This window comes from Hippopotamus amphibius, chromosome 7, assembly GCF_030028045.1.
Source record: "Hippopotamus amphibius kiboko isolate mHipAmp2 chromosome 7, mHipAmp2.hap2, whole genome shotgun sequence".
NCBI classification, from domain to species: domain Eukaryota; kingdom Metazoa; phylum Chordata; class Mammalia; order Artiodactyla; family Hippopotamidae; genus Hippopotamus; species Hippopotamus amphibius.
In genome coordinates, this window is record NC_080192.1 from 93082063 (window position 1) to 93098233 (window position 16171).

General features: G+C 41.9%; 1 protein-coding gene across 5 annotated transcripts in view; it reads right to left on the bottom strand.

The window, feature by feature from the left end:
* MEIS1 (Meis homeobox 1) overlaps positions 1 to 16171 on the bottom strand; it is a 131714-nt gene that overhangs the window by 93021 nt on the left and 22522 nt on the right. For all 5 annotated transcript variants that reach the window (XR_009054757.1, XM_057742322.1, XM_057742323.1 and 2 more), the window contains exon 7: positions 10132 to 10243. Coding sequence is in view for 4 of the 5 variants with exons in the window: in XM_057742322.1 (XP_057598305.1) it covers positions 10132 to 10243 (112 nt within the window). In the remaining variant the exon portion in view is untranslated. The remainder of the gene's footprint in view (positions 1 to 10131; positions 10244 to 16171) is intronic.

The window sequence follows — 16171 nt, forward strand, 5'->3', positions numbered from 1 at the left end:
GGTAGACAACGCCTACCTCTTTTTAAGGAAAATGCTTGGCATAAATTTACTGTTTGGGTTAGTTTTTGCTAGGCCAACAGCCAAAACCTCCACCACTATCCGTAATTAGTGCCAGCAGTCATGAGGGAGAGAGATAAATTCAGGAGCAGAGCTAAATATTACATCTCAGGGGATGGAATCATGTCTGCTGCTGTGAACAGCATAGGACATAAAAGCATCCTCCCAGAGTGGCACAGTTACTCCTGTAATTCATCCTTAACCTCTACCCTAGGATCCCTCAAAAGATACTAAAACGTTGTAGCCAGTCCCCACCCATCCTCTACTGGAAGCCCATTCTGGGCTAGAGGATGGAACCCAAGAGTAGGTGTAGGCAGAACCAGCAACTATGTGGATGCTCTGATTTAAGGTACATCCCCAAACCCATCTACCACCAACTTCTGAAAGGCTACCTGTCAAATCTTCCCTTGAGTGCCCCAGTGAGAACACCTCTCTGGGGCTGGGAACAGGCGAGACCTGTTCTATTTACATTTTGACAGGGATTACCATGTGAGATTAGCCATCTGGCACACAGAAGAAATCAGTCCTGAGGGAGTGTAGTGCAATCACAGTTTGAAAGCATGAGAGGGTTCCCAACCCTCTTCAATAAATAATTATCCATCAATGGCCATGTGCCATACTGTGCTGGGCACAGGAGAGTGAAAGCTGCAGAAGACACAGTCCCTCCCCAGGGGGCGTCCTGGGGAGGCTGATGCATGAATGGCTCATTTCAATATATGAGAAAGGACGAGACGAAGGATACCCTGACAATATAGAAGAGGGTCCCTTCCTCCGATTTGGGGGCTCACAGAATACTTCCTGCAGATGACACACATTAGTTTAGAAGTTTCTGACCTGGACTACATAGTCCCTCCCCTCCAAGGGGATCCATGGTTAGAATTCAGAAGATCCAAGTACTTGGAAGAGAAAAAATATATATCCTTTTATTCTCACTAACCTCTTGGTGACCTTGGAACTAGCATTTATTTCAAGTGTATATCTAGGTAAGTAACAAACCACAGAACTATTAGTTGGACCTATGACTTTGTCACCCATGGAAATCATATTCACATACTACAAAACAGTTGTTACAAATATCCTAAGACACCCTTTACATTCATCACTCTTTCAAAAACATGGTAGACGATAGAATGATGGCTTGATCTTGTTACTTAATGCATAGGAAAACAAGGCACTTATACCACTATATTACAATTTGTTTTTCCAAATATTTTAACAACTGGGTTTCAATATAGTTTCCCTTATAATCTTATGTACTTTATTTTGTGCGTTAATAAAAACACTACTCTGACAAGATATCCAATGACTTCATCAAACTGCCAAAGGGGTCCCCTCCCCCCTGAAAATGTCAAGGTCGCCTGATTAGAAGATCAGTATGAGTCAGCAGCCACGTGACTAAAGGTGGAGAAAGCAATGAGGGCCCCACTGGTTCAACAGCAGAGGCCCTGAGTGGCCACATGGCCACAAGTTCCTAAGAGGGAGCTGTGGATCAAAGTTGGCCTCATAGGGTCCCAGAGATGCTGAACCTATGTGGCAGTCAGAGGACCAAGGTACAGGTGTCCCTCTGCAAGTTAGGCCAAATCCCACCCACTCTGTGTTTCAGTCAACAGCCTCGCCCATAGAGTTCACTGTGTCTGGGTCATTGGTACATTGTGAAATCAATACCTTCACAGCTCCCTAAGAGCATACAGCAGTTAGAGAATATTTCACTTACATATGGTTGATGCTCTTGGTAGCACACACGAACTTCCTGAGGGCAAACACTATGGCCGACTCATTTTTATAGCCTCACACAGCACACCTTCCACACAGTAAGTGCTTAATCCCTTTTTGATGACAACTGGAATGCATAAATTTACATTTCCTCCCTTAAATACAACTTGCCATCATATTTTGGCTCATCTGCAGAAGTGATTACAATTCTAAACTCTTTTTATCTCCTGGGGCTGTATTAAATGGATGCTTCCCTAAAATTAACTTCCTCGCTTCTGCCTTGCCAAGAATGACATCTTGTGAAGAATCCACCACCGAGGACAATGGATTCTCTCCTGGTTTATTTTCTTGGGTAGAAACTGAAACACAGGTTTCAGCTGTGCCAGGCTGTGTGCGGTGGCCCTGGAATGCCTAGGAGGGTGGACCTGAAAACAAGTTATTGCTTACAGTTTAAAACCCAATGCAGAATCAAGAGAAGAAGGGAAGGTGAGAGCGAATAAGAGAAAAGAAAGGCCTTATTTGGAATTTGAATTAAATAATTACACATTAAGATCTGGGTTTTTAAAGCTCAGGTCACCATTTTTATTATTTTCATAAGGCAATAAAATGTTTGTTATTAATACGAGTGTGGAATACCTTCTTCTGTATGAGATGTGTTTTTGAAAATTACTTCAAGTTTTGGAAAGAAAGAACTAAGCATTATGAACCATTAACTTCCAGGTCCACTACAATAAAAAACACATCCACTCTCACTGAAAGGCCATTGCTGTTTTAGCCAGAAAAGCTTTCTTTAATTTACAGCAGACTGAGTGAAACGGAAAAGAAGATACCTTTCTAAAAAGGTATCTTTTCATACCTTCTGGCTGCAGGACTTCGTGATGAACTGACAAAACATCATTATTCAGAGAATTCTTTACCACTTTTTTTTTTTATTTTAAACTATCACAGGATTCTTGAGAGACCAATGTTATTAATTCTAGGAAAGTCATAGGATTGGGATATAATTTCAGAAGTCCTACAAGTCACACTGGAGTTGATATTTCTCAAGTAACAATCACAACAAAAACAAAATTCCAATCCATCACAGGTAACAAAACCCCAGTATCTGCATAGGTGACAATGGTAGATGTCAGCAGCAAAGTCTACATCACGTACAGAGTCCACTGTAACACTGCAAACCAGAGGGAAGACAGAATTGTAGTTTTAAGGCCATACTTAACAAGTATCATACCTTTTAAGTTTCAAAAACTAGAGTACAAAATTTGACAAGCTACCCAGACCCTGAGTTCACACATAAATAAAAATGAGCAACCAACAGAAAAGACATGAAATGATGCCGCTGACTAATGTCCTGTCTTTTCCAATCGTGGGTCAGACCCATTCAAACCCAGTCACATGAGGATGGACTCTGTAAAGGTCAATCAAAGGCAGGCTGAAACTCCGACTGTCTAGCTGACCTTCAGAGCTTGTGACAAATTGCTATCAGTCAATGTCAACTAATGACAGGAGCTCTTTGGCTAATCAATTGTTCTAAAAATGATCAAGAAAACTACTCACAGGACAGCTCATTTTCACATCAATGCCTGCGAAGTATGAAAAGCTCATTTTTTGAGTTTTTAATAAGCTCATAAGTAAAGCAGTTACTTGGTAACAGAGGTCACCTTACAGAAAAAGACAGAACCTTTGTCTGCCTTTTACATATTCTTTTATTACCATATTATAGTAAAAATATGCCATGGATATGCCAGAGGGCTACATAATAAAGTAGGTAACACTTCATGCACTTGAGACAAATACTTCTGTGTTAAAGGGAAATCTATTTGGGAGTAAATAATTTCAAATGAATTTTTCAGTTGTTTAAGATGAAAAACAATAACCAAGTTTACTAGTGATGTTGCCTAATAGTGAGAAGATGCATTTTCTTGAAAACATTCATGGCCAAGTTTATGCCCCTAAATAAACAGTTATGACTTTTAGATGATGAAGTTATTTTTCTTTGTTTAAGATGACCTGCTTTCATGATGCTAGGAGTCAAGCAAATGGAGAAGGGAAAACGGTTACTCACATTTGATGAGTCAATAAAAGGTAAGGTGACTAGAGTATGGGGTGCTCTTGGGAAAACAGTTCTCTGTCCATACATCTAATTCAACATGTTTGATAAGTTAATAATATGGACCTTTTGATAACATGGATTTGCAGAGTGTAATAACTTCCCCTTTCTTTTTTACACCTGACTTTTCCCATCAGGAAATCATTTTCCTACTCTGCCTGCCACTGCAAGCAAAGAGCACGCTTCAATTTGCAATACAACACTAAATGTAAGTCAAGTACCATACAGGGCTGCAGTGGTCCGAGGGCTGCAGGGTCCAATGGTCACAATCATATTTCACATTTTTCTCCTTGCCAAAGCATATTTTTCAAAATGCATTCTAGTGCCATTGAAATATAAGAAGTTCCCAGAGAAGAACAAGGCTTAAGAAGTAAGTGTGAACAAATATAAGATCATTCAAGTCACTTTGACCAACAGACAAATGGAATGAAAAAAAAAAAAAACTACTTTTTATACATTTTGCTTCCTTTTCAGGGTTCTTAGCTTATTACAAATATTTTGTTTTTAAAATAAGTTGGAATTTTAAAAAAAAGCAAAGAAAGACAGAAAAGAAAACTGTTTCAAAACAAGCAGTATTCACTTTGTGTCTTCATCTGAAAAACTGCAGATTACAGATTATATCCTAAACCTGAGTTGTTACGGTAGTTTTTCAAATAAAAATATCTTCTGTGGCCTCAACTACTCTCAAGTTGTCCATAGGAAAGAAATAAAGGAGGGAGGGCAACACTTAAGCTGAGCCATAATTGGAAGTATGTGAAAAATGAAGTGTCAGTTTGGTCAATAAAGGGCAAAGGTCAAGGGGAACTGCAGTCCAAACTCCGTGCGAAATTGCTCATTAAGACATCCAATCAGAGAGCTCCTTCCCACCTATCCCATTATTCATCAGACAGCTGACTGTTTCAAATGCCCGGGTTTGGGCTGTTATTACTTTTCTTCTTCATGTAAAAAGGCGAGCGGGTATATAAATCGTTGCTTAGTCATCTGGAACAAAATGTGGCCCTTCCCTCCCTCCCCCATACTACCCCTCCCCGTCCCCCCCCCGCCCCCCAGTTCTGCCTGCTGGCTTCACAGGTCTGAAATGACTGCCTCGAGAGTCCCTTCGATACTAAATGGAATTGCCTTCTGCCTATAGGTTGCCTGAACTCCTACAAAAGCTGTTATGGATGGGGAGGGGATACTGGGAGACATTGGTAACTATTGATACATTATTATAAAGAAATAGCAGTGCTTTTCAATGCTTCCTCTTTAAAGAAATACCCTGGTTTTGCTTTTTTTTTTTTTTTAGTGGGAGCAAGGATACTATTGTTGATCTGAGTCCTGGCCCCCAAAGAAGTTCATAAGTGGACTTTAGAAGTTCTAGAGACCAGTGAAGTCCTTTAGGGGTGAAATGCCTCACATCAAATTTGAATGTAGAAATAAGACTTTTTCTTTATCCTCACAAAAGAGGAAAACGAGATGAACTTGAAGCAGGAAACATTCTGCAAGAGAAATGTCCTTACTTATCTTCTAGGCTCCTTCTCTTAATTCAATAAATCTCTGAATGAGGGAAATGGTAGAGGCTCTTAATGCATAATACGAATTAATCATACCCGTCATCCCGCTCCTCGGTAAACCGCTCGGTCATCACTGCACCGAGCACACGCAGCTGGAGTCCCAGTCGCCGGCAGAGCAGAAGCCCCGGGAGGGCAATGCTGATTCTGTTTGATGCACAGCTCAGTCTCCCTCACAGAGCAGGGCGCCAGGCCCCGTGCAGACACTGAGGGAAGCGTCCTTGAACTGATAACAGAAAGAATGGCCCTCGAATGATCTGTTTCCCATTCCTGGCCACACTCCAGCATCACATCACATAGGAGCTTGGGCTCTGGAGCCAGACCGTACGGGTTCACGTCCTTACTGTACCACCAACCAGTATGTGACTGTGGGTAAGTCTCTCAGCCTCTCTGAATCTCCGTGACCTCCTCTACAAAGTGAGGGATGAAATACCTACACTGACTGACAGCCCGTAATGTGTTACTTTATCATTTTATTACTACCATGTATTCCTCTCTCTTGACTTTCAACCCAAAATGGAGACGTGTCCAAACTCAAAATGCGGTCCAGTACGGCTAAGGCTGCTTATGGGTTATGGAGTGGCTGCGGCAGCACTCCTGGGGGATTCAAACCCAGTGGGGAAACGCACCAGATTCGCTTGCTTGCTCTCCCTGTCCAAACCACATGCTTCCTAGAATCGACCCTGATTATGGTCAGTAGGGCGGTCACACACAGTAGGAGAAAAAAGACACATGAAAGAGCCCAGTATCTGCCAACATGTACCTCATCTTACAAGACCCTGCTTGGGGGTCTTGAAAACTCCCCATCCTAAAGCAGTTACAAAGGCAAGAGACCAAGATCCTGGGGCTTCCCTGGTGGTGCAGTGGTTAAGAATCCGCCTGCCAATGCAGGGGACACAGGTTCAAGCCCTGGTCCAGGAAGATCTCACATGCCATGGAGCAACTGAGCCCGTGTGCCACAACTACTGAACCCACATGCTGAAACTACTGAAGCCTACAAGCCTAGAGCCCATGCTCCACAACAAGAGAAGCCATCGCAATAAGAAGCCTGTGCACTGCAGTGAAGCACAGCCCCCGCTCTCCGCAACTACAGAAAGCCCATGCGCAGCAACGAAGACCCCAGGCAGCCAATAAATTAAAATAAGTAAATAAGTAAGTAAGTAAGTAAATAAATAAATAAATACAATTTAAAAAAAAAGAAAAGACCAAGATCCTGGAGGTGATTCTGGCAGTGACACTTCCATATTTCTGAGCTTTACTTTTCTCTCTTCTGAAACAGGAAAATAGCAAATCATTGACAGGGAGAAAATAAGAACCCACTCTCATATCTTTGGAAGTTCTTTGAGGAAGTTAAAGAGTAGACAAGATCAATGTCCTAGCCGCAGCAGCAGAACCCCCAACCAAATACAGATGTTAGGCCTTCCTTTTAAATGCCCATTCAAAGGCGCTTTGCTATTAAAGAATCAATTTCCTGCAAGGGGCCACAAGTGTTAATATGAAATGAATGTCGATGCCATAAGAAGAGCTGCCTTGATAAACAATTTGAGGTGGGGGTGAGATATATTATGGAAATCATGAATAAACATTAAATCCCTCCATAATAATACCATCTTTGGCATTTTCTTGATTACATACTTCACGTATATTCTCTTCAGAATGCTCAGGATTGGATTTTGTATTTTATTTTTTTATGCTTAGGTAAAAACATGGACTAAAACTACTCTATCAACCACAAGTGCCACTCATTTGGCAAAGTAGCAGGCGCTCAAAATCCCCCAAATTGCTGGAACTCTAACTGCGAACTGTTACTGTATTTTGAAATCTCTGAGAACATTACAAATTTCCTGGATGACCGATTTTCTTTTCTTTCCTTTGAAAGTCCAAAAGAACAGGACAGAGCCTGTTACGTGCCTACCTGGTTACCGCAGACAAGGTTCTTTAACAGAGGACCAAAGCCTAGGGGATTTCTTTCTTTCTTTCTTTCTTTTTTTTTTGTACCCTGGGTGCCATAATGAAGCGGCAAACGTTGAGAAGGAACAAGGGAAAAAGAAATGCAGTGCAAATAATACAGTAGAGAAAGTTTTAAAATATGTATTACTCCTGTCTGTGGGGGAAACACCTCTCTGGATATGTGCTTGACAGATTGAGTTATTTCTGTCTATTGGGTATGTATAAAGACATATTTATGGATTTATAAATCTTTTGAAGAGGGCTGTTATTTACCCAGTTGACTAAAATGGACTCAAACTGTGTAAATAACTATTTAGGACATGCACTACGGGCCAAATGCTGGCACGGCTTACACATCCATGCCTGCCAGAAAAGGCAGACAGGAGAACACGGAAAAGCCACTGTGCACAGCTAATCCGAAGGCCGCACAAAGACCCAGCTCCACAGGTCCCAGGGATGAAAAAAAGAGTCGAGAAGGGTCGTGGTTGGCATGGAAATGCACAGAAGTTGTTGCAGCAACACTTCCAGGCATCATTCTGCATTTAGCAGGAAATAAATCGCGCTGCCCAGGAGAGCCAGTAGGGAGGGGCAGGGCGGACAGAAGGTGTGACTCCTACCACCTCTGTGGTCCAGCTGGTCGGGGGAGGAGGGGGTCAACACCAAAAGCTTCCCCATGATCGCCATGGAAGTAAGTGACTTTCCTTCTTTGATGGAAAGAGGGCATGATGAGAAGAGTCTTATATAAATAATCAGGAAACTGAAATTTTAGGTCTGATCCTGCACCAGGGCTTCAACAAATCACTCAGCTCATCCACGTCTTCTGTTCCTCCTCTGTCAAATGGGGCTAGACCTGTTTTTTCTGCCGCCCAGGATTGTTGTAGGTGGGTTCAATTGAGATCATTCAAATGAGACAATTTATGTGAAAATGCTTGGAAAGGAAAAATGAGGTGGTGGTCTTTTATGAAAAAACAGAAAGAGAAACGATGTAAATGGAAAACTCTAGTACTGTGAAGGATATACAGCTTACAATCACATTCATTATTAAATCGGCCTTCAGAGAACACTTGTTGAAGGAGAAAGGAACCTGAGAAATTCCTGATTCCTTGTTCTGACAGGTCAAAGGGGAAGATCTGCGTGGAGCACTTGCCCTCTGAAAATCCTTTTATCAGATGATGTTTAAGAAAACTTAACGTTTCCATTTTAAATTCAAATACATTTCAGCAGTTTATAGGCCTTCAAAATAGCAGCTAGACTACGCTCCTGGTGGTAGTCTTAAAAAGCAAGATAGGAGAAAGAAAAAGAAACAAACAAACAAGACACTAGGCTCTGACCCCACGTAGCAACTTTGGAGTACAGGAAAAAGAATGGAGTGTCCATTTACACCTTTCTGAAAACTCATGGTGCAAGCTGAATTCTGAAAGCAGGGCTCTATATGGAAATGCTGACCCCACCTCAACTATAGCGCTGTGAACAGCGACACCATAACACACACACACACGAACACTTGAAAGGAACGAGGCCCTGTGGATTTATGCTGTGTATCGTGTCCCGGTAAAACACAGAGGTCAGAGGTTACCTGTTTCTGCCTCAGCTCTGAACCAGTTTACTATTCCAGGCTCCATTTTTACTAGACTTATAGCTGTGATGAAGTCAGCAACTTTCCTCTGAACAATAAAATATCTCCAATGCTTAAAATTCTATGTGTGGAACTTATTCCTAAGACACATAGCATGCCTCTGCCCCCACCCCCACCAGAAGGACTTTTCTGTTTCTGTTTTCAAATTAATCGTGTTCAATTCATTGTAGGCTTTGCAATCCTAATTGGTATAGCCCGATTCGGTTAGAAAACAAAATTCTTTTGTTGGGTAACAGCACTCCAGTGAAACATGATCATAAAACCAGATTTTAAAGTATGTACCTACTGTGGGCTCCGAGTCAACTTCAATAAAGCCATCTTTTTATATTCAGAGAGAGAATACTCTCTTTGCTTGCATGAATTGAACACAAAATCCCCTGCAGTAGGTCTCATCAAAAGCAGTACAAGACATCTAAATCCTCATTCACCTTATTGCTGAAGCTTAACTTTATGTTTAAACTTTATCTCCTACCAGTTACAGGCAGACATGCACATCCGCGGACACCCCAAAACACATACAGGTATGTGCATTCCAAGAACCACACAAATGAAATTGATCTGGTTTCTTTCCATTTCATCCTAATTCCCTTTAGTCTGACTTTGCCGTGAAGTCAAGCACTTCAGAGGTTCGAATAAGTAAATCCAGAAAAATGGCTTCGACCCAGTGAAGAGGGAAGTCCGACATGGGTTTCTAAAAGGCCCACTGCCTTCTAAGCATCTTAAGACATTCTTCAATTGGAATCCTAGTGGCTGCTTCTTCTGGATCTCTTGGAAAGCCTCAAGGGTAAGTAATAATAACACTTTCTAATTTGTACAGCAGGGTATTAGTGGCATTCTATCTCCACACTTTCGAATGTCTAATCTACTTCTCTAGTCTCAGTCAGTTCACTGACCCTGCTTTATGGAGGTGGCCCGGTGACAGGCAGGTAGGCAGCTGGAATGGCAAAGAAAGAAGAAGGGGGTTGAGGGGAATAAAATAAGATGAGCCAGTTCTCATATTATACGGGGTTTATGTTCTAGGAGAAACTGTATAAAGAGTCACTCACTAGACATGTCTAATTATTCAACCCTGAAACATGACACAAGTAGCAAGAGAACAAGAACAGCTCTCCTACCTTGCTCACTGCTGTTATCCCCACTGTGTGACGTGTGGCCCCCGCTGGAAGGGCCCGGGGTTCCTCCTGAGCGGGTAGATGCCGTGTCATCGTGATCTCTGTTCCAAGAGGGCTGTGGGGGCACAAAGCAGACATCGGAATGGAGTGGTCTGTTAAGACGGTCCCAGGAGGGTCCCCTCGCGCAGTGACCGAGTGGTGGAGGGCTGGGATGGACCGCCCCGCCATCTCTCCCGTCCCCCTTCACTAACGGTGCCAGCTCGGAGCTCCGCTGGTGCATCTCAAATCTGCCAATTTCTGCTTCGAAGCTCAAATGGTATCTACCCATAGTTATTCTGTAAGTAACTGCATGCTTTATTACTAAGGAAAACAAAAACATTCCGGGGAAAGAAGGGGGGAGGGGAAACCGCTGCCATTTCATTCTGACTGTATTTTGAACATCAACCAACCCTCTGGCACAACAGTCTGCTACTCTAAAAATGCAAAGTGAGCGTGGTGGTCTGTAACACTGCGGTGCGTGCAGGCTTCTGACTCAGCCTAGAAGACGAACACGGCAGTGCTTTGAAGACCTCACAATTAGGCCGGGGTCCATAATAGCTAGTATGTGTCAGCTGTTTGCCGGATGGTACATGGCAAATGGACCAGGCACAGGGACAAAAAGAAATGAGAATAACAATAGATTCACACGGACTGTGTACACTCAGCCCCATGCCGAGCCTTCTTGTACTATTGAAGGGAAAACAGATGTTGCTTCTTATCACTGGGTGCGTTTGAAAGTATCATTCAGATAGGAAAAAACTGGCTGTAAATTAAATTCTTGGGGAAAACAATCATGGCGACTCTTCTCCCAAATCTCCCTTTATCGCCAGAAAAGATTTTAATTAGCTTCTAGTGCTAGCTTTCAAAAGCAGCCTTATGAGTCACTGGTCATCCTGCACGGTAGGGATGATGCAAAGTAGAAAGCTGATTCTTGGCTGGGAAGGGATATTTGTCTTCAAGATTATCAGCGGGACAGCAGGGTGATCTTGTATGTAAAATATGTCTACATCATTTTGGTCATTGAATGTCATGGTTCATGACTGTGTAGTAGTAAATTTACTGACTCTCCCAACATTTTAAATATGCCTAGCAAAACCAAAGGGCCCTTTGCTTATTTCTTGAAAAGTATTTCCATATCCCAGAGAAGATAAGAAGAACTAAGCAGATCAAAATGTTTCAGATACCCAGGGAGAGAAAAGTAAAGATCCCATCTGAGAGGCGTGTATATAAGAATCAAAGGAAGAGGCTCACTGTTCCTGAAAAGGATGCTCGCCTGCCACCTACTCTATAATCTTGGCCGGAAGATTACCGCAGCCCGAAAAATGAAATAAAGTCCCAGAAAGATACTTGTATGTTTGATGCAGCCAGTTATGCATATCCTCAAAAACAGTGCTAATTGATCTGCTGATTCTGTGATCGAAAGATATGTGAACTGTGAAAGAAGTGCTTCTGACAAACACGCATTCTGCAGCGTGCCAGAAGAATGCTGCAGACGTAATCTGGAACACATGCTCAGAATGCAAACAGTTAATGCATAAATTTTCAGTTTGTACAACTGCAGCTCTAAAAGGGGGACTTGTTTATTCAGAGCTCTGCAGAAAGAATGGTACAGCACCCAGGGGACAGACAATGCCAGGCACAAAACCCCGGTGCCTCGACATGTAAAAGGATGTTTTTCTATGTGCTACAAATCCCACTTGAAAATATAATTAGAAGGAGAAAATGGCAAACTATTGCATTAACTGTAATTGAACAAAAGACCGGCAAGGCATGTGGGAGGCTGCAGGAACCCGTGGGAGTTTCAGGATGCATGAGATCCTGCGAGTGACATCTCCTGGGCACTCTCATTTTATTTATGTTGTCCCTCACTACTATTGTGGACTGGTGATCTGACTTGTAATTAATAGAAAAGCTAGCGATAACAAGCTGAAATACAGAGCAACAGACTAACCTCATCAGAAGCACGTTTGTTAATCTGATTAAGACTGGGACTCCAGAAAGGTGACTTCGAACCAAAGAATGATTCCATGTTACACAGGAAACTGTCCTCCTTTATGCTACAACAGACCTGATATATTCACTATCTTTTAATGAGCTCCACTGATTTATTCAGCTCTGCTCTGCTCCCTCCCCCACTTTTCTACTGTGCAGGATGTAGATTAATTCAATGCTTAATTGTTTAGTAAATTCAATTTTCCACATTCTATTCTGCATAGCTTTAGCTAAGGTTCTTAAATCTTCAGCAGTGAGCCCTGAGCCCAGTGTTTGTGATCTGTGCCTACCTTTTTTCATCACCATTTTTCTTCATCCACCACTTAATTCACCATGAAAAGATTTTCCTTGCTGGAAATTCTGATTCCGCTATGATCTGTGAGGCATTCCGATTCATTGCCTTTTCATTGTGTTGGGTCTTAGATGCCGGCCTCCTCTTTTCTCACAGCTATTGCCACATTATACAGGCATTCATGCAAGAAATGTTGGATTCCACCTCAGTTTATCCAAATTTTGTGCAACCTATATGTTTAAATTTGTGTGCTCGCCAAGGTAGGAGCCAATCTTTTCCACCTAATATCATTCTTCTCACAGCCTTGCTCTTCTGGAAAGGCCTGTGAAACTGAATGCACTTCTCTGAAATGAAATCTAACTTTTTGTGGCCCTCCTTTGAATTAGCATTTGGGGTATTAGCATTTCAAGAATGGTGTAGGCATACAAAACTGAGCATTAGGAGAACTCCACAAGGTTACCAAAACAGAACTAGAATTATGCTTAGTTCAGTTCATTAAGCGTGATTAAAGTCTAAGTATCAGAAATAGCTCATGAACTCTTCTAGTACAGATATGTAAGACAGCTCTAATCAGAAAGAACTCCCCCCAAATCCTCCGACCAGAGACTCTCAGTTACAATAACATATCTGTGACTATATGCAGTTACACCAAACAACACCGTTATTATTTTTAAAATAAAATATGTGCATTTGATTATGTACATATATCTGTGAAGTTGTGAGTTGCTTGAGGCCACTTGTAAAGTAAGGCTGACAGAATAAAATCAACGATGCATTGCATTAGATGTATAGCAAACCTTAGTCATGGTTCTAAATTAAGTTTCAAAGAGCCTTTTTCTTCAACATACATAATTTCAGAGTAAGCAATGTCTATGCTCTCATCTATTAGAAATCCATTAAGACAAGAAGTCCTAATCTGAAGTCCATGGACCTCCTAGAGAAGACTTCAGCTGGTGTCTTGCATTAACAATAATTGTGTTATGTACATACTGGCATTTTTGCCTCCTTGGGATAGCATCCATAACTTTTCACCAGATTCTCAAAGGAATATGTGATTCTTCAAAAGTTTGAGAACCATTTGTCTAGGAGATGTTCACAGGCCTAGATGGAAAAGCCAGGGCTGGAAAGACTTTAAAGATGATGGAGTCTGCATTCTAACTTGACATTGAGAGGCAAACATCCTCCCGACATCATTTCATATGTCATAAATGGAGGCAGCCAGCTGGGGGCTTTGCTCCATCAGAAAGTTCTTGGTCAATGGATAATGTATCACATAATATGGAAACATTTAATTTCTCTTTAATTTCCACTCATAGTTTTTTCTGGGGCCCCTTAAGGCAGCCATTTTAAATATTTGAAGTGAGTCTGTGATTCCCCCATTTTTTCTCTCTTCAACAGCTTGAACACTCACATTCCTTCTACCATTTCTCAAGAATGTTTGAAAATAAGGGTTTTGTTTTTTTTTTAAGTAATGATAAGCTAAAATTCATCAAGTGGCATTTTTTATTGAAAAGGCCATCGTACTGATATCTGGTAGTGAAATAGAAGCAGTGACCTCCTTGACTACAGGCTCCTCCAGGGCAAGGTTGGTGTCAGAATCTTCCCCATCTTGTTCTTTCCTGGAGCAGCACATCATATAGCGCATGCTCAGGACTCAATCAACACTTTGTGAGCTAAGCTGAGTGGTTCATTAGTGACTATTCCACCAAGAGAACAGACAAACTGCAACGTTCCAACCTATCCTTCCTCCTCAATAAAGCCATCCACTGGTGGCTTTTTTCCTTCTCCTTTCATGAATCCTTCTTCCATTTATGCCTTCATTTTGGACGGCCTTCAGGTCCTCGTATCACTTTCCACACTTTCCTTGGACAATTCCTTTAACCACTGTGATTTGAGGTGTCACCCATATGCTACAGAATTTGTATCCCTGGATCTCTTCTTTGGGCTTTAGATTTGTATGCCCAGCTCCCTGTGAAGCCATCTCCATTGGAAGGACTCGACAAGGCCAAAGTTAACTCCTCATCTCCCTCCCACCCTCTGACTCATTCTTTTTTGTCCTTGAGCATAGTGGGTACAACCCCATCCACCCATGGTATACACCAGCCATGAGAACCATGCATGACACCTTCCTCTCCCACTCTCTCTCAACAACTTTCCATGCAATCAGTCATCAAGTCTTAGCTATTTCTCTCATCTTTCATCTTAGTGATTATTGTTCTTGTTAAGGCCCTCCCAGCATTAAAGAGTTCAAGTCAAATCACTCCCCAGCTTTAAAAGAGTTCAATTTCACTAGGATATAAGCTCCATGAGGACAGGAACTGGTGTCCGTTTTGCTCACCATTGCATCCTACATATCACGCACAGTGCCCCATGCTTGGCTGGCACTCAGGAAATGTTTGTCGAATAAATGAACAGCTCCCTACTGCCTACAGATTATATGTTGGGGTCCTTAGCCTGGTACACAAAGCCCTTCATAGTCTACCCTCTGCAGACCATTCCTCTCCTTGCTCCTTGGGCTCCGCATGTGATTTCTGGCAGCTGCGTTCAGCTCTTCCCTCTGTGCCCACTCTCATCCCTCTCCCCTGCCTGGAATGCCCTGCTCTGCTGTACCTGGCCCCTGGTTACCTCCTACTTGCTAATGAAATCCCAGTTCAGATATCACCGCCCCAGAAAGCCTTCCCTGGTACATGCACACCCGTGCCCTAGGATGAGTGAGGCTCCCCTCCCCGAGCACTTAGAGTACCTCGTGCACACCTCTTAGATTTCATTCTCATATTGTATTGTGATGACCTGTTGAGCCTGTCTATAATTCTACACTGTAAATGTTCTGAAGTCCTGGACTATATCTTCTTCATCCTAATGCCTTCCATCCCAAGAAAATGTCTGTACCACATTAGACACAAATATGTTCTTGAATGAATAAATGGATAGCAAGCAATTTATAGAGCAACTCTGTTAACATGTCACCTGGTTCTGTGACCCCCTACATTAAATATCATAAAACATCTAAAAAAGACTCACACAATTTAAAAACACCGCCCATACTTGCATTCACACAAATACACACCACTATAAAAATATCATAAAATAAACTCAGCTGCAATATAACACAGGCAAAAGAAAGTAAATTTGAAGCCAGACATATCCTAGACCACTTACATGGTCTGAAGACAAGTCACAACCTCTCTAACTCTTAACGTCCTAATCCGTAAATGAGGATTAAAAAAATACTCACCTGTAGACATAGCATATATCAATTTCCAGGCATGCAGCAAGCACTCAGTAAGTGGCACCTACTATAGTTTTTAATGTGACAATAATAAAGTAACAACACTAACAGAACAACATAGGTTGACCTAGTCAACCCTGAAATATCTACATACAGGTGTATTCAGTTTATGGACCTTCTGGAAAGAACAGTTAACCTGAGCTGGCTTCATGTACAACTCAGTATGCCTTGGGCTATCTCCCAGCTGCTGTGAGCTCAGGGAATGCAAACTGATCTTATTTTCACCTTCAAATAACATGATTTTACAGGTGGTTTGCTCCTCCCCACCCCATCGAGTTTCATTTGATACCTAATATTTATAAATCACTTTACAGTCTACAAAGCACTTTGACGTTTTTTTGCACTTGGGTTTTCATCACATCAGTATGATGCCAGAATCATTTTTTTTCAGCCCAAAATAGTGAAGTTCTTTTCCTTCAAAATTTCTACCT